Genomic DNA, 17,482 nt, shown 5'->3' on the forward strand with positions numbered 1-17,482 from the left:
CCTGGATTAGTTTCCATTGTTTTCTGCCAAGGATCCCAGCTGATTCAGGTACCTTCTAAGAGGATCCTCATCCTCAGAGTCCCCTAATCTCACCTCTGAGAAGAACAAAATGAAAGGAGTTGGGAAGGGCTAGAAAGGGACTGAGACATCTGTCTCATCTGGACTGAGACATCTTGGGCAGCTGAGAGATCTGGTCTGCCAGCAGGGATTGAACAATTCAATTCAAGTCCTGAACCAGACAGGACTCCTAAGAATATCTCAGCCAGCTCTTCCCTTTCCTAATGAGAGACAGAAGTCCAGAGAGGGTATGAGGTCTGCCCCCCATGCACAAAAACTGGAGGTGCTGCTCATATTTTCATCTGATTCTAGTGCCCCAGAGCCGAGCAACACAGCAGCCTTGTGTTTACTGATTTGCCCAAAGTCTTTACAGTTCAGGAGCCCTGGCAATATTGTAATCATATCTGTTTTTTTAGATGCTGCCAAGCCCATTTGTCTACTTTTCGGCCAGAGGTACCTTATTTCTCAGATGCCCATTTTGCTGAAGGGGCATGCAGACCTGCGACCTCCTTAGGCTCCCTGGAGATCCCTTTGGATCTTGCAGGATCCTGATTGAGTTAAACACCAAAGAACAGTCCAGACCTTGACAACTCAAGAGACACTTGGGTTCCTTTCACAGTTCTGCTGAGAAACAGGCTATGTTGGTGCCAGCAACTAGGCTCTCTGAGACTCCAGGGCTCTACTGGTGTTCATGGGTACAGCGCTGCCCAGATGACAGCTACATACATTTCTGCAACCTTGGCATGGGCCTGTGTCTCTCCAACTGCTATGGGAGCACTGCTCTGCCTTGCATCAAACCAAACACAGGTGGTGTACAAATAGGCCGGGAAAAGACAGGACAGAGAAAAAGAGCAAGGATGGATAAGCTCCATCCTCCCCCAGGCTGGAACTTTCCACCTCCCTTCCATCTCATTCCTGATCTCCAGATAAGTCTGCCCAGGCAAATCAAATGGCCTGTACACCTAAGCGGAGCCCAGGATCAGCAGTAGGATAGAACTGAAACCCATGCCAACTGTGGAAGACAGTGCATGGAGGTGGTGGGTATTAATTACAAAAAAAGCAACACAGCTTGCTCTATTCTCACCTCTGCTACTGAGACTGCAAAGCCTCAGTTTCCACACCCATAAAATAAGGAGCCTAGCATATGCTTAGGATTACTGTGACAACTCAACACATTACATGCAAATACTTTGCAAACCATGAAGTGGCTTAAAAATGGGACTGCATCTTCAGTGCCTCCTTATGCAACATGGACAGATGGAAACATAGGTATTTCCACATTCAGACACACACATACATCCCTACAAACACTGAGGTACAGTGATTGGGAGGAGGGGAATGCTAGAACAAATTCCCATCATGCTTTACAGTGGTGTGCTGGAGTAACAGTTTCCTTCTCCTTGGAGCTCCAACTCTGGGGAATTTGCATTTGATCCAGGTTCTGTCTTACCTCCAGTTCCCATCACTGTCTCTTTTCCTTCCAGTTTTATCGTCACTGCTGTGAAGAGTAACCAAGCTGAGATGAGAAAGGGAGAGTCTCCTCTTCTCAGACACCGTCCTCCCCTTCAATTTCCTGTCCCCTTCATGCTCCCTACAGCAGTTGGGTTTCCTTTGTCACAGCTCTGCACAGAGAATGAGTGATGGTCCCTGTTCACTCCCAGGTGTTCCAGGGAACAGGCTGGAAGTGCAACAAAAAGGAACGCAGGGCCCTGAGCCAGCCTTCTCAGATCTGCTCGCCTTTGGGTTTTTTTTTTTTTTTTTTTAATTTATTTTTGTCTGTGTAGGGTCTTTGTTTCTGTGCGAGGGCTTTCTCTAGTTGCGGCGAGCGGGGGCCACTCTTCATTGCGATGTGCAGTCCTCTCACTATCGCGGCCTCTCTTGTTGCGGAGCACAGGCTCCAGACGCGCAGGCTCAGTAGTTGTGGCTCACGGGCCTGGTTGCTCTGCGGCATGTGGGATCTTCCCAGACCAGGGCTCAAACCAGTGTCCCCTGCATTGGCAGGCAGATTCTCAACCACTGCTCCACCAGGGAAGCCCACGCCTTTGGGTTTTAGTTTGAGTTCCTGAACCTGCCTTTCTTCTCTTCCCTCAGATCGACTATCAGGTATGGCCACCGCCCCTGCTGCCGTCTGTCCATATTGTTACGCCTCTTCCAACACCCTTGACCTCAACGTGTCTCTCGCTGTTCCGTGGCTGCCAATTCAGTCTTGCTATGTCCTGTAATAGATACAAGCTTAGAACTTCCAAACAGGTCAGCAATGCAGGGAATATTTCAGCTGTCCTTGTCTAAAGCTGGATCCCTTAGGCTGTTCTCTGGTTTGACGTTCCAGAGGGAATGCAACCATGAAACCATCCTCAAGCATTTGGCCCATGATAGATAAGATTGATGCTGCCCATTCCTTTTAAGATGAGAGACAGGGCTCATGGGTCCCTGGTGGGGCGGGGGTGGATCTTTAGCCTCCTGTATTCTTTGTCAGCCCCCAAACCCACCACAATCAGGATGCATGCAATGCAAATGCAAGTTCAAGGCACATCCTCCAACTCTTCTTACAACCACATCACCGCCACCACCCTCCCTCCCCACCCTCCCGACCACCCACTACCACCTCCCCCTACCCACCCCCGGCCAGTAAATATTCTGGCTTGGCATGGGTGAAAGGTGACCAAAATATGGGTAAGGATGGAGACAGAAAGATGGAGTTTGGGAAACCCAACCTCACAGGCACTCAAACCCCTTTAGATGTGAACTCTGTGATGCGGCTGTTGCCCAAGGGGAGGTACATGTGCCAGGACGAGGATGGAAGGGAAGAGGGAGGGAGCAGGATGTAGCCACAGCCAACGTGTGGTGACTGCAGCCTGCTGGCAGGTCCAGGGAAGCTCCTCCGGCCCTTCCAGACGTCCCCCAACAGGGAGACAGAGGCTGGGTCCTTGAGCAGGGGATACACAGAACCCCAGGCAGAAAGCAGACAGCAAGGAGGTCTGCCTGTCACAGCGGCGGCCCAGCCACAGAGCTGGGTTTAGGATCCAACTCTGGTTCTCAGCACAAGAGTCATGGCATGAGAACTTCTGGAAGGGCTTCAAGGGAAGCAGTCAGGTGCAAGGAGCGAGTCAGGGTTCTAGTTCCCAGGCCTGGAGAACGAGGTGAGGACTTGATCGAATAAAAGGCATGAGCCGCATCCCTAGAAATAGAGGGTCAGGTCTTGTGATTGTAGGAGGCTCAAAGCCCACACACGTCTGTACACAGTGCCTCCCCCTGTGCACACGTGTGCACGCACACACACACACACACGCAGAACAGTGCTGGCTGTCTGGAGAAGAACTGATCTCATCATTTCTTTTGCCAGAAAGGCCCAAGCAAGTCAGGCTCCAGAGACACTGGCACTGCTGATCATGTCAGCAGCATCAGTTTGGAGACTCTGCCCAGCGCCCCGATGCACACCAGCAACAGTAGCCTCAGCGTGCAGCCCAGCCTGGTCCCCACCCCTTGAAAAGACCCTCTCTCCATCTCCTTGTTTCCCCCCAAGGCAGAGCTCACAAGCAATCATTTCATGCTGCGTGACCATTCTAAATGGAATCCCCATCTCAGTTGTGTTGGGGAAAATTTATTTAGTAAGGGGTTTTTATCATGTAATATGTATGTGACGTCCGGTAATAGGAACTGCATGATATTTATTGTTTTATCTCTAAGAAAATATTGAAATAAAAGGAAAGTGATCAGGGCCTATTATTCTCCAGTGAGAAGGCATTTCAGGGCTTTACTGGAAGGAAGAAATGGAGGGAGTGAAAGGACTCCAGCCCTGCAGTGCTGCAGGGGTCCAAGGAGTGCTTTGCAAAAGGGTCCAGAGAGAAAGGACTCCAAATTCCAATACTGAATTACGTTTTGAATTACTGAATTAATTCAGTATTGGAACAATCTCACTAGTTTTCATGATTCGTCTTTGTATATAAGCAGGCAGATAAACCCAGAAGCCCAGGATGCTGTAAGATTTAATGAGGTAAAACCATGTATCATATTTCCCCCCATACATTGTAGTGTTAGCATCTATATTAAATAACAGTCTGAACTCTATTGCATTTCGAGACTTCGGGTAAGCAGTGTCTCCCTTTTCAGGGCCTGTAGTGCTGTTTTGGTGGATGGAGAGGGGTCTGGGAGGTAGGGGTCTCTCCTGGTAGCCGGGGCCCATGCACAGAGGGGTTTCTTACCATCATCACATCTCTTCCAGTTCCAGCATTTCCGAGAGAGATTGCTGTCCACAATTTTTTTTCCAAATTCAGAATTGCTGAGAAGGCATCGTTTCTGAAACCACATGCAACCTTACAGAGTGTTTCAGCCTGAGCCCTGGGACCTATGTGGTGGTTGTCTCCGCAGGCAGAGAAGCAGTTGAGTTCTTGCTCCGAATCTTCCTAAAGATGCCAGACAGTGACAGGTACAGAACTTCTGGGATTCTAAACGTTTTATTCTACTTAATTTTATAAAAACGCATTGCATCATTCTGTGCAGCAACACACTCTGTTAGCAGGGGACACAGCACGGCCCCCGCTCTCAAGATGCTCAGCACAAAGTGGGGGCGAGAGAGTCTGTGAACCAATAAGTAGACCACAAACAGGATGCAGCCATTGCTTGACGGCAGTGCAGGGGCGTGTGGGAGGACAGAGTGGAGGGATTCCCTCCCGGCAAGAGGGACAGAGGAAGGCTTCTTGGGGGACATGGAATGTGAGCTAGTCCTCGATGGAAAACCTAACAGTGTTTCCCAGGGGAAGGCAGTGCAGGTGGAGGAAAAAGGCATGAGCAGAAGCAGGGAAGTGGGTGAGCATGGGGCTCGTTGAAGAATGAGCGATGTTGTCCATACACACAGGAAGGTGGTACGTGGCATGCATGGCAATTGTCTGAAATGCGGACAGAATGTGGGGTACATCAGGGAGACAGCGAGAGATGGGCCTGAGTGATAGAGTCTGATGGTGGAGGGTCTTCACTGCATTGAAGACTGGGATCAACAAGCACACACCCTGCTGGGCACCTCATGCCTTCTTGGCCCCGAGGCAGACATCACTACAATCATGGCAGTCTTTACAGTTGAGCATGGACGAGGCCTTCTCAGTCCAGTATGCCAGATGGTCACTGTGCCACCATTCAGAGTTGAACCTAAGACCAATCTTATTTGCCATCCTGGCAATGGGGGTGACAATACACATATATCTGATTGTGAAAGGAAGTTTACAAAATGATTTGAAGACCAGGGGAGGGCCACCCGAAAGACTGGACATGAGGTCACGATGCTCATCTGTCTGCTGACTGCCATGGCTGCCCACTTCACAGCTTGCTGTGCTGAGGGCTCTCCACATGTGTCCTTGGCGTAGATGCCCAATGCCTGCAGGGGTACCTGCCACATGTAAGCGTGAGCCTCCTTTGAATAGTGAGCTGGTCATCCTTGTCACACTGTCCCCCTGATTTTCTAGGAACCTGGACGATAATCTCAACCTCAGACCACTGCAGGTAAGTGTGTGGCAAGGCTTGGTTGGCAAACTTCACTGGGTCACGTCCCCTCCCCGAGAGCTCCTATCTCCTTCCTTCTTGCCTCGCCACTGACCAATGAAAGCACAGATACCACAATGGGCTGCTGGTGACTCAAAGGGGCAGGGATGAGGTGAGAAGACCAGGCCTTGAAGGCCAGGCTGGACCCAACCATCTTCCTTCCACAAATTCCCATTCCCCAGAAAGGTTTGATCCAATTGCTGGATGAAGCCTCTGTCTCAGATCCAGGTGGAAGGTTCTGGGGCCCTCACCGTATCAGACAGGCAGCCTCCTTCCCCAGAAATTTGATGTTGGCTCTTCTTCCTTAGATCCAGGCAAGTCATCCAGAAGTGCCTCCCAATGAAGCATTTTCTACAAATACGCTCAGCAGGTACAGTACTTAGCATGACGGTGAGGGGCCCTACATAGGACAGGTGATGGAGGGGCCAGAGGGAAGGAAACCTCTCCCAGGTTCTTATCAGGATAGAGAGAGGAAGATGACTTGATGGGTGGTCGTGTCAGCCTCTCTCCCTGGATGTCCAGAGCTGATCTGGAGAGACGGGGTGCCCCACCTGGGTGACATCTGGGGTGAAGTGTAGTTTGGAAAGGAAGCGCCTGATTATAGGGGAGTGAGCTTTTTAAATCTTTAAACAAGCAATTGGCAATACCCCTTGAAGTCTTCCTTCTCCCATTCTGCCATCTCCCACCAACGATGGCATCCATCTTCTTGGGAGCTGGCCAGCTTCAGAAAGCACCAACAGCCTGCTTCCTGCCAAGCCACCTACGTGCACCAGGGATTTTCCTAATGGTTTAATAAGCCGTTATAAAGAACTCCTTGACTTGTCAAGAAAAAAAACAGCTGCCAAGGGCTCTGCACGCTGGGCCTTTTACCATTAGTCGTCATGTCGGTGTGGGAAGCGGAAAGCCATATAGATGATCGTGTGTACCGTGCCGGCCTCGGGCAGGCAGGGGCCAAGGACAGGAAGATGCTAGGCATTGAGAAGGCTAACAGGGCATTGGTAACCAGGAGGCAGCCAAAGGGAAGTTATTCAGGTAGCCTGGGCCCAGAGATAAAAATAAGGAGAGATGAAGAATGTGGCTGGCATGAGAGTACATGTTATAGGGAACAGCTCAGTATGAACGTCCTTGAAATCAACAGTAGCCCAGGGTTCAGGCCCACATCTGGGCTGACTCAGAAAGCACTTCACTTGATGCAAAACAGGATCTACTATGGTGAATGTCCCCACTCTGTGAGCTTCTGAAGGCAGGGATGACATCGTACGCATTCCTTGTCCCCAATAACTATCACTGTCCTTGGCACAGAGAAGGTGCTCAATCAATCTGCACTGAGTTAAGACAGATCCACTTCCCCAGAGCAGATGCTCTAGCTAAGGTCCCTTCCCCTAGGTGATCAGCAGGACCAGATTAAGATACGTGAGACCAAGCTTCCTTCAGGGGCAGGTGGCAAAGTCCTCAACATGGTCCATGAACCTGCACCTCTGAAATACAAAATATAATTTGTCATATGATAAGTGGTACAGATTCCCTAATCAGGACTTTTCCAAACAACAACCAAATGTCTTCTCATAGAGGGTAACTGGCAGCCCACATGAGGCCTTTGTAGGAATTAGAATAGAAGAGAGATGGAGCTTTGTGCCAGGGTGCATGGCTCGAGAGTAGAACCCAGACTGGACTCCAACTTCTTTTCACCCCTTGGTGGACACCCTTGAGCAGGGCCAACCTGGTATCATTCTGCACAACCTGAAAACTATCCTCAGAGGTTGTGTCCTCAAAAGAAAGTTGAGAGCCAAATATTCGTCCATGTACTCTGTCCTGTCTCCCAATCTCTTGTACCCCTTTATCAGCCATAGTAGTGGTGGTGGTACCATAACCCAGGCTCCGCCTGTGGGATAAGGAAGGACACACTCAGCCTTTGGGACAGGCCACATCCATCATCTATCATTTATTCAATCAGCAGACATGTACAAATACCCTAGGATGTTCCAAGGAAAGCAGAGCATCAGTCCTTAGGCATCTTCCATTGAGGTGGTAGAGGCCAACGTGCAATTCTTTGGGCGTTTTGTTCAGAAAACCTTTATCTCCATTCCTAGCCCCATCTCTTCCAACATTCTGGTGTTTACTGGGTGCAGGGACCAGGTCAGGGGCTGTCCCAGGGTGGGGGATGTGATCCATGCCCCACAGCTGCTTACATTCTCATGTGACTCCATGTAAGTTGGCATTCCTCACCATGGCAACTGCTCTTTATAGTGAGGTGCCATGATTCTTTCGAGGAAAAAACTCAGTTGATGGCGGGCACACAACACCAACTTCCCTGACGTAACCAACCAGTGAGACGTTGGAGGGATGACCTAAGGGCCAGTTTCAGATGCTGGCAGGATGTGTTGCACTGGTGACATCACTGGGGGTAATTTTTCCAGCTAAAGGACTCCAGTAAGGACAAACTGTAGGGCTGCTTTTGCTTTCTGTTCTGGGTGGTGAGGCCACCCTGGGGACTGCTTATCTGTTGTCTGTGTGGTGGTGGTTCTCAGAAGACCCCAAGGAGGCACCTCCTTCCTTCTGACCTAGTGCCAGGCCACTAGCCACCTGCTGGGAGCCCTCACTCCAACTCCTTCTCCCGTGGAAAAGCTTCCCCAGCGTGGTGATGTCCCATCATGCCCTCGGCTTTTTACCAGGCTGGGTGAAAGAAACAGCTGCATGGAGAACAGCTCCGCTTCTCTGTCAAATCGTCACGGAATCTGCTGCCCATAAAACTGGCCAGTGTCCCCAACAGAAAAGTGAAGGCAGTTAACACCTTCAGAAGTTCAGGCCAGGAAAAGTTTCTCTCCCCTCAACCTCAGCTGCTTCCCGTTTTTTATCCGAGGAAAACCATGATGTCTCCCTTTCTGCTTCTGTGGTTGGGAAGACTAATGCTAAGTTATGTGCTCAATTAGAGCAACTTGTCACTTCCTTTCTGGAAGCAGATGGGGGAACACACCTGTAGGGCTGAACTGATTCATTCAACAATACTTCTCCTGAGGGACTCCCAAGTGCCAAGTATGGTGGGGAGGAAGCAAACACAGCTTTCAGCCCAGTAATGAATAGAGAGAGAAATGCAAGGTGACCCACACCAGGTATCAAATGTCAGGAGTAATCAGCACTACAAATGTTCAGGAAGGGAGTTATCACCAGGGCCTGGAGCAATCAGGAAATGCTTCATGGGAATCCCCTGGTGGTCCAGTGGTTAGGACTCCACGCTTTCACTGCCGAGGGCACGGGTTCAATCCCTGGTCGGGGAACTAAGATCTGGCAAGTCATGCCATGCAGCCAAAAAAAAAGAAGGGAGGGAGGGAGGGAGGGAGGGAGGGAGGGAGGGAGGGAGGGAAGGCTTCATGACAAAGATGAGATGGGAACTAAGTGCTCAGAAATCCCAGTGCTTTTACATTCAGGCAGGTGTGCCCCTCTGCTTCTGGGCACCGATGTGATTCCTGCATCCCTTCCTCATTTGGATCAGGGGCCGGACATTGATGCTACCCAGGTCCAGAGCCTTCTCAACCAGGAATTCCTAAAGGTAAGGAGGGACCTGCTGGCCCCAACCCCATCCCCGTGGCCACGCCAGTCCTATGCCACCCTCTCTGACATTTCAGTCCTTCCTGTTCTCCCCCTCAGGACCTCCAGGGGACACATTCTCTTTGGATGAGTGCCGGAGCGTTGTGGCTCTGACGAATGTATCCTTTGCAGTCATCCCCCCTCCCCCAGCTCTAAGAGACTGTCTGCTCCTTGGGCTTCCCCAGGGGTCTATTTAGGACACTGGGGAACACTTTTCTCACCCTCATTATTTTCTTTCTCGGTTCTGAGGGCTCACCAAAGAGCCTGGGCTCCTGGGGATTCTGCACCAACTCGCTCTCCAGAACTGCCACGGCAACAATAACAAAACTTACCACCTATCAGGCGTCTACTGCGTGCCAAGAACTGTACTGATATATATTTTTTTCCTCGTAATTCTTGCAATAACCCCTGTGATATAAGAAGTATTGTCCCATGATCCAATGGAAGAAACAAGGGTTCAGCCCAGATCACACAGCTAGTCAGAATTTGTCTGGATTTGAAGTTGGAGTTTTCAGCCTCCAAAGTCTGTTTTAACATTATCCTTCACTGCCTCCTTGTAGCACCAGTGGGAACTATCGTCCTTACATCCCTCTCCTTACCACTGGAGGAGTCCTCACTATTTAAATTCCTTGCCCACAAAGCCCCCAGTTCAATAAAGATAACAACCACCAACCCTTGCAGAAAACTCTTTGGTCTGCACGGCAGTTACACCCCATTATTACTATTGTGCTGCACTTGCAGATGAGACTGGGCTGGAACAGTGCAGTGACCTGCCCATGTTCCGTGGCCACAAGTGGCAGGGCTGGGACCCAACCCCGGGTCTCCTGCCTCCCATCCTGACTTCCACTCTCCCCTGAGCTGTTTCTCCCCTGCCCGTCCCACCTCCCCTCTGGCTCCTCGTGGGCGTATCCCCCAGCTGCTGCCTTGCAGCTCTTCCCTTGGGTGTGCACGGTCTCCCTGGGGTGACACGGATCCCCTGGCTCTTTCACTCTTAACAAGGCTCAACTGGGGATGTGAAGCCAGCCATTGTCAAACAAGAGGCCTTCGTGATGAAATCATCAGTCAGGCCCTGTCTCTGCTGGCTGTGGCTTGGAATCACCCAGAGACACTGCTCACCCCTGCGGATAAGTCCAATGGCCCTCGGCAGCCCCACATCCTGGGGCAGGCAACCCTAGGGGAGGTCATGTTTGCAGGACCCCTGCAAGCAGACAGGTCTTTTCTACCCTTCCCCTTGCTCACCCACCAGCTCCCCTCCAGTTCCTCAGAGATCCATTGTTTTCATTAGTTTTCATTAAACCCATCCTACGGAGTGACCAGGGCTGACTTGAATACACAGAACGCGGTCCATCCACCGGCGCACACTTAGCGGGTGCGCTCACCTCTCGTGCTGCCTCCGGAGTTGCAAGGCGCTCTCCTCCCCCCAGCTACTCCCCACTCCCCCCTGCCAGGGGCCCCACCCCAACGGGTGAAGGCTGTGTTTGGGGCTCGCTCTCTTCCCCTGGGCGCAAGTGTTGTTGGCTCTCCTTTCTCAGGGCTGCCTTCTCCTTCCAATTGATTGTTTTCCCTGTGAAATAAATCTAAGCCAGGTCCCTTTCAGATACAGCAAGAGCCAGCTGGTGTAGGGCCACATCCAGGTGACACTGGACTGTGTTACTCGTTGGTGGGTGGGGCTGCTCTGCTCACTGCACGAAGGACTGCTTGACTCTTAACTCCCCACCAGCTGAAGGTGAATGGGCGGCTTGACCAAGAGGAGTTTTCAAGGCTGTGGAGGCGTCTTGTCCACTGCCAGGTACCTGCGTGTTCCCTTTTGACTAGCACTCTTATTCTGTCTGGTTTAGCATATGTTTACAGGGTAGCCCGATCCTACACCAGGGTTGAGGGCTATGAAAGGAGAGGAAACTCACCCCCACCCTCAAGGAGGGCCCCTGTTTTGCTTAGGGATCTGTACATGCACCACTAGAAGGTACGAGGCAATGCCCGCGCAGGTGGCAGGCTGAGGACCGCTCTAGGAGGCTGGAGGAGAAACGGGTCACAGTGACTGTAGCTAAAACTGCCAGCTAGCACTGCCCTCCTCATTTCTCCCCGGGCCCACTGCAGCATCCCCTCGGCTGCTAGTTCACCCCATCCCCTTCCCCTCCATCTGCCAGAACATACATCAGAATCACTGTTGTGGTCTGTGGCCTCAGTGTGGCCTCACTGTTGTCTCAGGACAAAGTCGAAACTCATCAGCTATACATAAGATCCTGTGAGTTGGGACCCACTTTGGGGTCCAGGAGAAGCCCTTTCCCTCATCCCGCTCACCCCATCGGACCCCAGCTATGAGACTCCTTGTTCTCCCGTCCCTGCACTCAGAGCCTGCCTGATGCCCACCCAGCCTGCGGGTTCAGCCCCAAAAGTCCTTCCCTGAGGGGCCTCCCCTGGGGGCCTTGCCCGCCCCCCTAAGACCCAGGGAGCCCCCTTCAGCTTCTAACACTTGAACCCCCAACAATAAAATAAAAACACTTTCTATTTACATATTATTTATTTATATCACCTAATCCCTGATTGGGGTCATTTGGTTTCTCACCAGGCACTGCAATGGCTGACAGTCCTCGCATTAGATTGCAGGGTCCTCCAGGGCAGGAATCCCTCATATTCATCCTTTGCCCCAGGGCCTTCCACAGTGTCCAGCACACAGAAGGCACTCAAGAGTGCTGAACAAATGACCCAACGAATGCGTGACTGAATGAATGAGTCCGTACCTAACTGAGAACACGCTAAGTCTCTGAACTCACAAAAGCCAACTAAGGCTAGAAAAAAGTTGTCAAGCCGCTATTTCACAGTAATTGGCTCCCACGATCTGCCTCAGCTGCACACCTGCTTCGGGGTATTTTGCTTTAAAACAGCTCCTGGGCAGCAGCTGAGCATAGGCCAACATTAGGAGTCCCGGGTTCCTGCTTCATTCAAGGCACGTTACTCACCCACCTGTGTCCCCACCTGGGAAGCAGGAGGAGCCTGAGGGTTCAAGTGAGAATTAGGGGGAGGGAGAAAAGTCTCGGGCAAACGGAGAGCCGCCCTGTACAAAATCGGGGTGTTCAGGTGACTCCACACCACGGCCGTGCTTGGGCCCAGGTTCAGTTCTCACGTGCCTTCAGTGCCGCCTACACAGCACTCACTACCATGCAAGGCACGCCCCTAAACGCTTTATAAAGATGTGCTCGTTTACTCCTTGCAACTAACCTATGAGGTAGGTACTGTAATTGGCCCTGTGCTACAGAGGGGGAAACAGGCCTAGAAAGGTTAGGTCACTTGACCCAGGTTACACAGCTGGTGAATAGTCAAGCTGGGATTTATACTCAGCGATTTGGTTGTAACGCCTGTGCTATTAACCCCACCCTAGGCAAACTCTAGGGAGCTCTCTACCTCCCTGGAAAGCAGGAAGCCTCCCGGGGCGGCAGGAGCCCAGTCTAGGGGGTGAGGAAGAGGAAGGAGAGCAGGTTGGGGGAGCGGGGGGAAGGTGCGGGCCTGGGAGAGGGACCCGCCGCCCCGCAGTTGATGGCCAGGCAGTCAGCTTTATCAAGCAGAGCCCATTCCCCACCCACCGCCCCCCGCCCCCCGGCCTCAGCTATGCACCCTGCCGACCTCTGAGCTGGGCCCACTCGTGTTTTAGTGAAGCAACCTCCAGGGCTGGGAACGAGATTTATCGGGACCTCCCTCTACCCAGGTACCCAGGACATCCTCTCCCAGGTGGACACTGGGGCTCACATGGGCTTCTTGCTTTTTCTCCCATATCAGAGTGTTTTCCAAAACTCCCGGAAGAACTCTGGAGTTTTCCTGAGCTCGGATTTGTGGAAGGCCATAAAGGACACAGGTAAAGCAGGCGACTGTGTGTGTGTGTGTGTGTGTGTGCACGTGCGCGCGTGTGTGTGTGTTGCCTTCACCCCCGTGTTGCCTTCGCCCCCAGCATGCTGTAGGCAAGGCTGGTAGAGAGGTGCCGGGCATGGCGGGGAGAAAGCAGAGCACAGTGTTTGTGCCCTCCCCTGGTTTACACTGGGTCTGTGAGCCTCCTGGCTCCAGACGCAGACTCCACCCTCCCCCACCTGAGTTCTCGCCTGCCAGTCAATTCTCCTGGTTGCCTTCTCTCCCCAGCACAGCTCTAATTGTGTAAAAATGACCCCGCATGGTTGGTACCCTACCAGAAATCTAGCTTGCCTTGAAGATGCTTCCATCTCAGCATCCGGGCCATCGGGGTTAAATACCCACAGGTGGGCTGATGCGCTCTCTTTACAGAGGGTGTGGGGCTAAGTGAAATCAAATGTCCTCTGTCTGCTTCAAGGAGGCAAGAGCTTTCAGTCCTGGGAGGATGATAATAACACCGCAGGGCGCAGATGCTTCATATTTCAGCAAGAACTTGCACTCACGTCACCTCATTTGATTGTCTCAACAGCTCTGGAACTTGGGAAGGACAGGGATCATTATCCTCACTGTACCCATGGGGGAAATGGCTCACAAAAAGGTTAAGTCAGGAAATTGCCACCTTCCTGAATAAAATGTAAAATCAGGCTCCAGCAGGTCCCCTGCTGAAAGGGCAGCCTCCACGGGTCTCCCTCCCAGGGGCTCTCAGCCTGTTGAGCGGGTAGAAACCTGCGCTGCTGCCCGCACCTCGGCTTCAGCCTCTATGCTCGCCTTACGTTTTCACAGCCGAGGGCTGTGGTTCTCACACTTGAGCCTGAGTCAGGACCCCCGGGGGCTTGTGAAAGTGCAGATTGGTGAGCCTCACCACCTGCCCAAAGTTTCTGCTTCAGGAGGACTGGGGTGGGGCTCAAGAATTTGTACTTCTGACAAGTTCCCTAGTGAGGCCAAAGCTCCTGGTCTGGGGAATCACACTCTGAGAACCACTGAATGGCCAGTGAAAGAGGGAACCTTTATAGGAGAACCTCACTAATGACTCCAGAATAATAAAAGGGAGAAAGAGAATAGTTGGAATTTGGCTGAAAAGCTGTCAGGGGCCAGTCCGGTAACTGAAAGGGGCAACAGAGCTGATGTGACTTGAGGGGGCAGTTTGAGAACATGCAAGCTGCAGAGGCATGCCCTATCTAAAGGCTTTCAAATTCACATTTTATTAGCTCTGCAGGAGAAACTGAACATGTCTCTGGCTGTATGGGGCCCACAGGCCACCAGGCTTGTCCCCTTGATGGATGGTTTGGTTTACAGTGTTCTGCTGGCTCACCGGGGTGCACAGGCCCCCCTGATTTTCAGTCTGCCGTTGTTGGTTCTGTGGTCAGTGTCCCCCTGGAGCTCACAACTAGACGCGCACGATCACAGGACTCGAAGAGGGAGAGGCAGCTCTCTCCCGTCCACCTGAGGCCACCACCTGAGCTCTCCGCTCTGAGGACAGGACCACCCCAACTCCCGGCCTCCTCCCCACTCAGTGGCTCCCCCTGTGTCCCTGACTTCCTTGCAGGGATCTCCGTCACCAATGAGCGGCCGGATCTCATGAGACTCCGCTATAGCGACAGCACAGGCAGGGTCAGCTTCCCCAGCCTGGTCTGCATCCTGATGCGGCTTGAAGCCATGACAAGTAAGTGTCACCCCGGGGCCATCCTGGAGACCTTCACAGTGACCAAAGAACACAGGAGGGGACCAGGAACGCGCTCCAGCCCCAGGCCTGGGCTCGTCCCAAGGGACAGAGCCACCGTTAGCCTGTGTGATGGCATAGTTGCCTGGAGTCCCCAACCTCCCTTCTGCACCCTTTTCTCCCCAGGACATTCCCCCACCCCAGATCGCTCATTTCCTCATCATCCTACTAGCACCTCTCTTAGGAACCAGGTTAAAGCGCTGTGGCCCCTCTCCAGATTGTGTTTATGGTTTAAACCTACTCTTTAGTCATGCGGCGAATGGTTTGATCCCTGCTGAAGGATTGCACACACACAGCGAGTAAGTGGGAGCAGTAGGTCCCCCCACAAGGCCTCAGAAAACCAGCTATGTAGGCCAGAGGTTGTGACACTTTTTAGCAGCACACCCCTTTGTTTTAAATGACATTTCGCGTGAAACCCCAAGCCACAATAGAGCTCCAAATGGAGCTGTTGTGGTTGAGGTCGAAGTGGGATCTGGCCTCCGCTCACATCCTTGCACCGCCCCTGCCATGTTACACTAACCCTGCAGCTCTGAGGCAGGCAATTAACAAGGTGGAGAGAGCAGAACGCTGGGAGGGTAAAGCAGAAGCCAGAGGCACAGTCTTGCTCCAGAGAATTCGCAGCTGGACAAGGGAGGTGCCCCGAGATACCTGCTAAAACAAGCCCCCGCATCCCCACAGCCAAGTGTGGAGAGTACAAAGTGTAAGGAAGCTGCAGGGGGCAGGGGCGTGTCGGGCAGAGCAGTCAGGGGGCTGTTTTGAGGGCTGAGCCTGAGCTGTCCCACGGGTGTAGAGTTTGGCTGGAAAGAGAAATGGAGGGGAGGCCGAGCACACTCCAGGGCTTCCCACAGAGTCACCGCATTGGCTTTCATCGCACGTGGGCCCAGGCCTTTCCTGATTCTTCTCCTCCTCTTTACCCTAGAAGCATTCCAGAACCTCTCCAAGGATGGAAAAGGACTCTACCTGACAGAAATGGAGATGAGGTACCTTCCCCTCACAGAGACAGGGCACAACCCCAGGCTACCTCTCCTCACCTGATTTCAGGGGGCATTTCTCTCCCTGAGGTTATTGAACAGTCTGTCAAAGGCCGGCCAAGCTGCCAGCCCCCCGCCTCCAATTACTGCCTTTATATATTGCTGGCTGCCAAGGCTGCTTTAGGATCCTGGCAGACAGATTTTATTTTTTCCAATAGCTTCATAAAGCAGAGGATTGTGTGGGAGCCATAAATCCAGGAGGGAACTAAGGAACATCTGCGGAGCTCACTGTTTTTTTTTAATTTATTTATTTAATTAATTTATTTTTGGCTGTGTTGGGTCTTCGTTGCGGTGTGTCGGCTTCTCATTGCAGTGGCTTCTCTTGCTGCAGAGCACGGGCTCTAGGCGTGCGGGCTCAGTAGTTGTGGCTTGCGGGTTTTAGAGTGCAGGCTCAGTAGTTGTGGTGCAGGGGCTTAGTTGTTCCTCAGCATGTGGGATCTTCCTGGATCAGGGCTTGAACCGGTGTCCCCTGCATTGGCAGGTGGATTCCTAACCACTGTGCCACCAGGGAAGCCCCATGAGCTCACTGTACATTAAACTTACTCCTGGTGAGTTTTTAGAAAGAGCCTCCTGGCCCAGCCAGCTGGTTGACCTCAGCTGTCCCTCTCAGTGCCCAGCTATTCAGGGAGCAGCGGAAGATATGCTGTAATAGAGGGCCGAGACCTCCTGCTTGGGTTGGAATTAGCTGGAAAAGGTTGATGAGACTAGACTGAGATATTTCAAGGGAAGAGGGTACCATTTGCCCTGCTCTGTGTTAAGCTAACTAGTTTAAAGTTGTGTTGTAACGAGGATGCTTATTTCTCACTGGATGAACCTGGTGATGTACAACTGAAGCCAGGAGCAGAGCAGACCCCAGAGCCCAGATAAGATGACACAGCTTTAGACTCATTTCCTCCCAGGGGCACAATGCATCTTCCCCTCCAGGAACTGCACACAAGACTCTCTCCCTGGGGGCAGCCTCCCCAGAGATTACAGAGCCCTTCTCTATGTGAGCCAAGGCTCAGCTGCTTGGCCCATGGGTTTCAAGGCCAATGCTGCAGATTTCATCCAAGTCATGTAGAACAGGGGGCATCCATGAAAGAGTGTGGCCTGGAGGTTATGAGGGAAGGATTTAGAATTCTTTTTAAAATTTCTTTTTATTGAGATATAATTGATGTTTAACACTGTGTTCATTTTAGACATACAACATAATGCTTTAATGTATGTATGTATTGTGAAACGATTACCATGATAAGTTTGGTTATCACCTCACATAGTTACAATTTTTTTTCTTGTGATGAGAACTTTTACAATCTACTCTCTTAGCATCTTTCAAATCTACAACACAGTATAGTCACCATGCTGTATGTTAACAGCCCCCAAACCTCTGTATCTTATAACTGAAAGTTTGCACCTTTGGACCACCTTCACCCATTTTGACCAACCCCCTTACCTCCCACCAGTGGCAACCACTTTGTTCTCTGTATCTATGAATTCACTTGTGGTTTTTTATTAGATTCCACGTGTAAGTGAAATCATACAGTATTTGTCTCTCTCTGGCTTATTTCACTTAACATAATACCCTCAAGGTTCATCCATGTTGTCACTAATGGCAGGGTTTTCTTCTTTTTTATGGCTGAATAATATTCTGTTGTATGTATATATGTATACCACATTTTCT

General features: G+C 51.6%; 1 protein-coding gene across 1 annotated transcript in view; it reads left to right on the top strand.

The window, feature by feature from the left end:
• CAPN13 (calpain 13) overlaps positions 1 to 17,482 on the top strand; it is a gene marked incomplete at its 3' end in the record, with an annotated part of 68,967 nt that overhangs the window by 38,269 nt on the left and 13,216 nt on the right. Inside the window, 14 exon segments of the mRNA XM_079720717.1 lie at positions 2,149 to 2,160; positions 4,280 to 4,312; positions 4,315 to 4,339; positions 4,342 to 4,483; positions 5,514 to 5,550; positions 5,904 to 5,928; positions 5,931 to 5,959; positions 9,080 to 9,136; positions 9,234 to 9,293; positions 10,895 to 10,963; positions 12,949 to 13,024; positions 13,716 to 13,922; positions 14,552 to 14,734; positions 15,711 to 15,771. Coding sequence (XP_079576843.1) covers positions 2,149 to 2,160; positions 4,280 to 4,312; positions 4,315 to 4,339; positions 4,342 to 4,483; positions 5,514 to 5,550; positions 5,904 to 5,928; positions 5,931 to 5,959; positions 9,080 to 9,136; positions 9,234 to 9,293; positions 10,895 to 10,963; positions 12,949 to 13,024; positions 13,716 to 13,922; positions 14,552 to 14,734; positions 15,711 to 15,771 — 1,016 coding nt within the window.

The sequence above is a fragment of the Hyperoodon ampullatus genome, assembly GCF_949752795.1.
Source record: "Hyperoodon ampullatus genome assembly, chromosome: 15".
Classification (NCBI taxonomy): Eukaryota; Metazoa; Chordata; class Mammalia; order Artiodactyla; family Ziphiidae; genus Hyperoodon; species Hyperoodon ampullatus.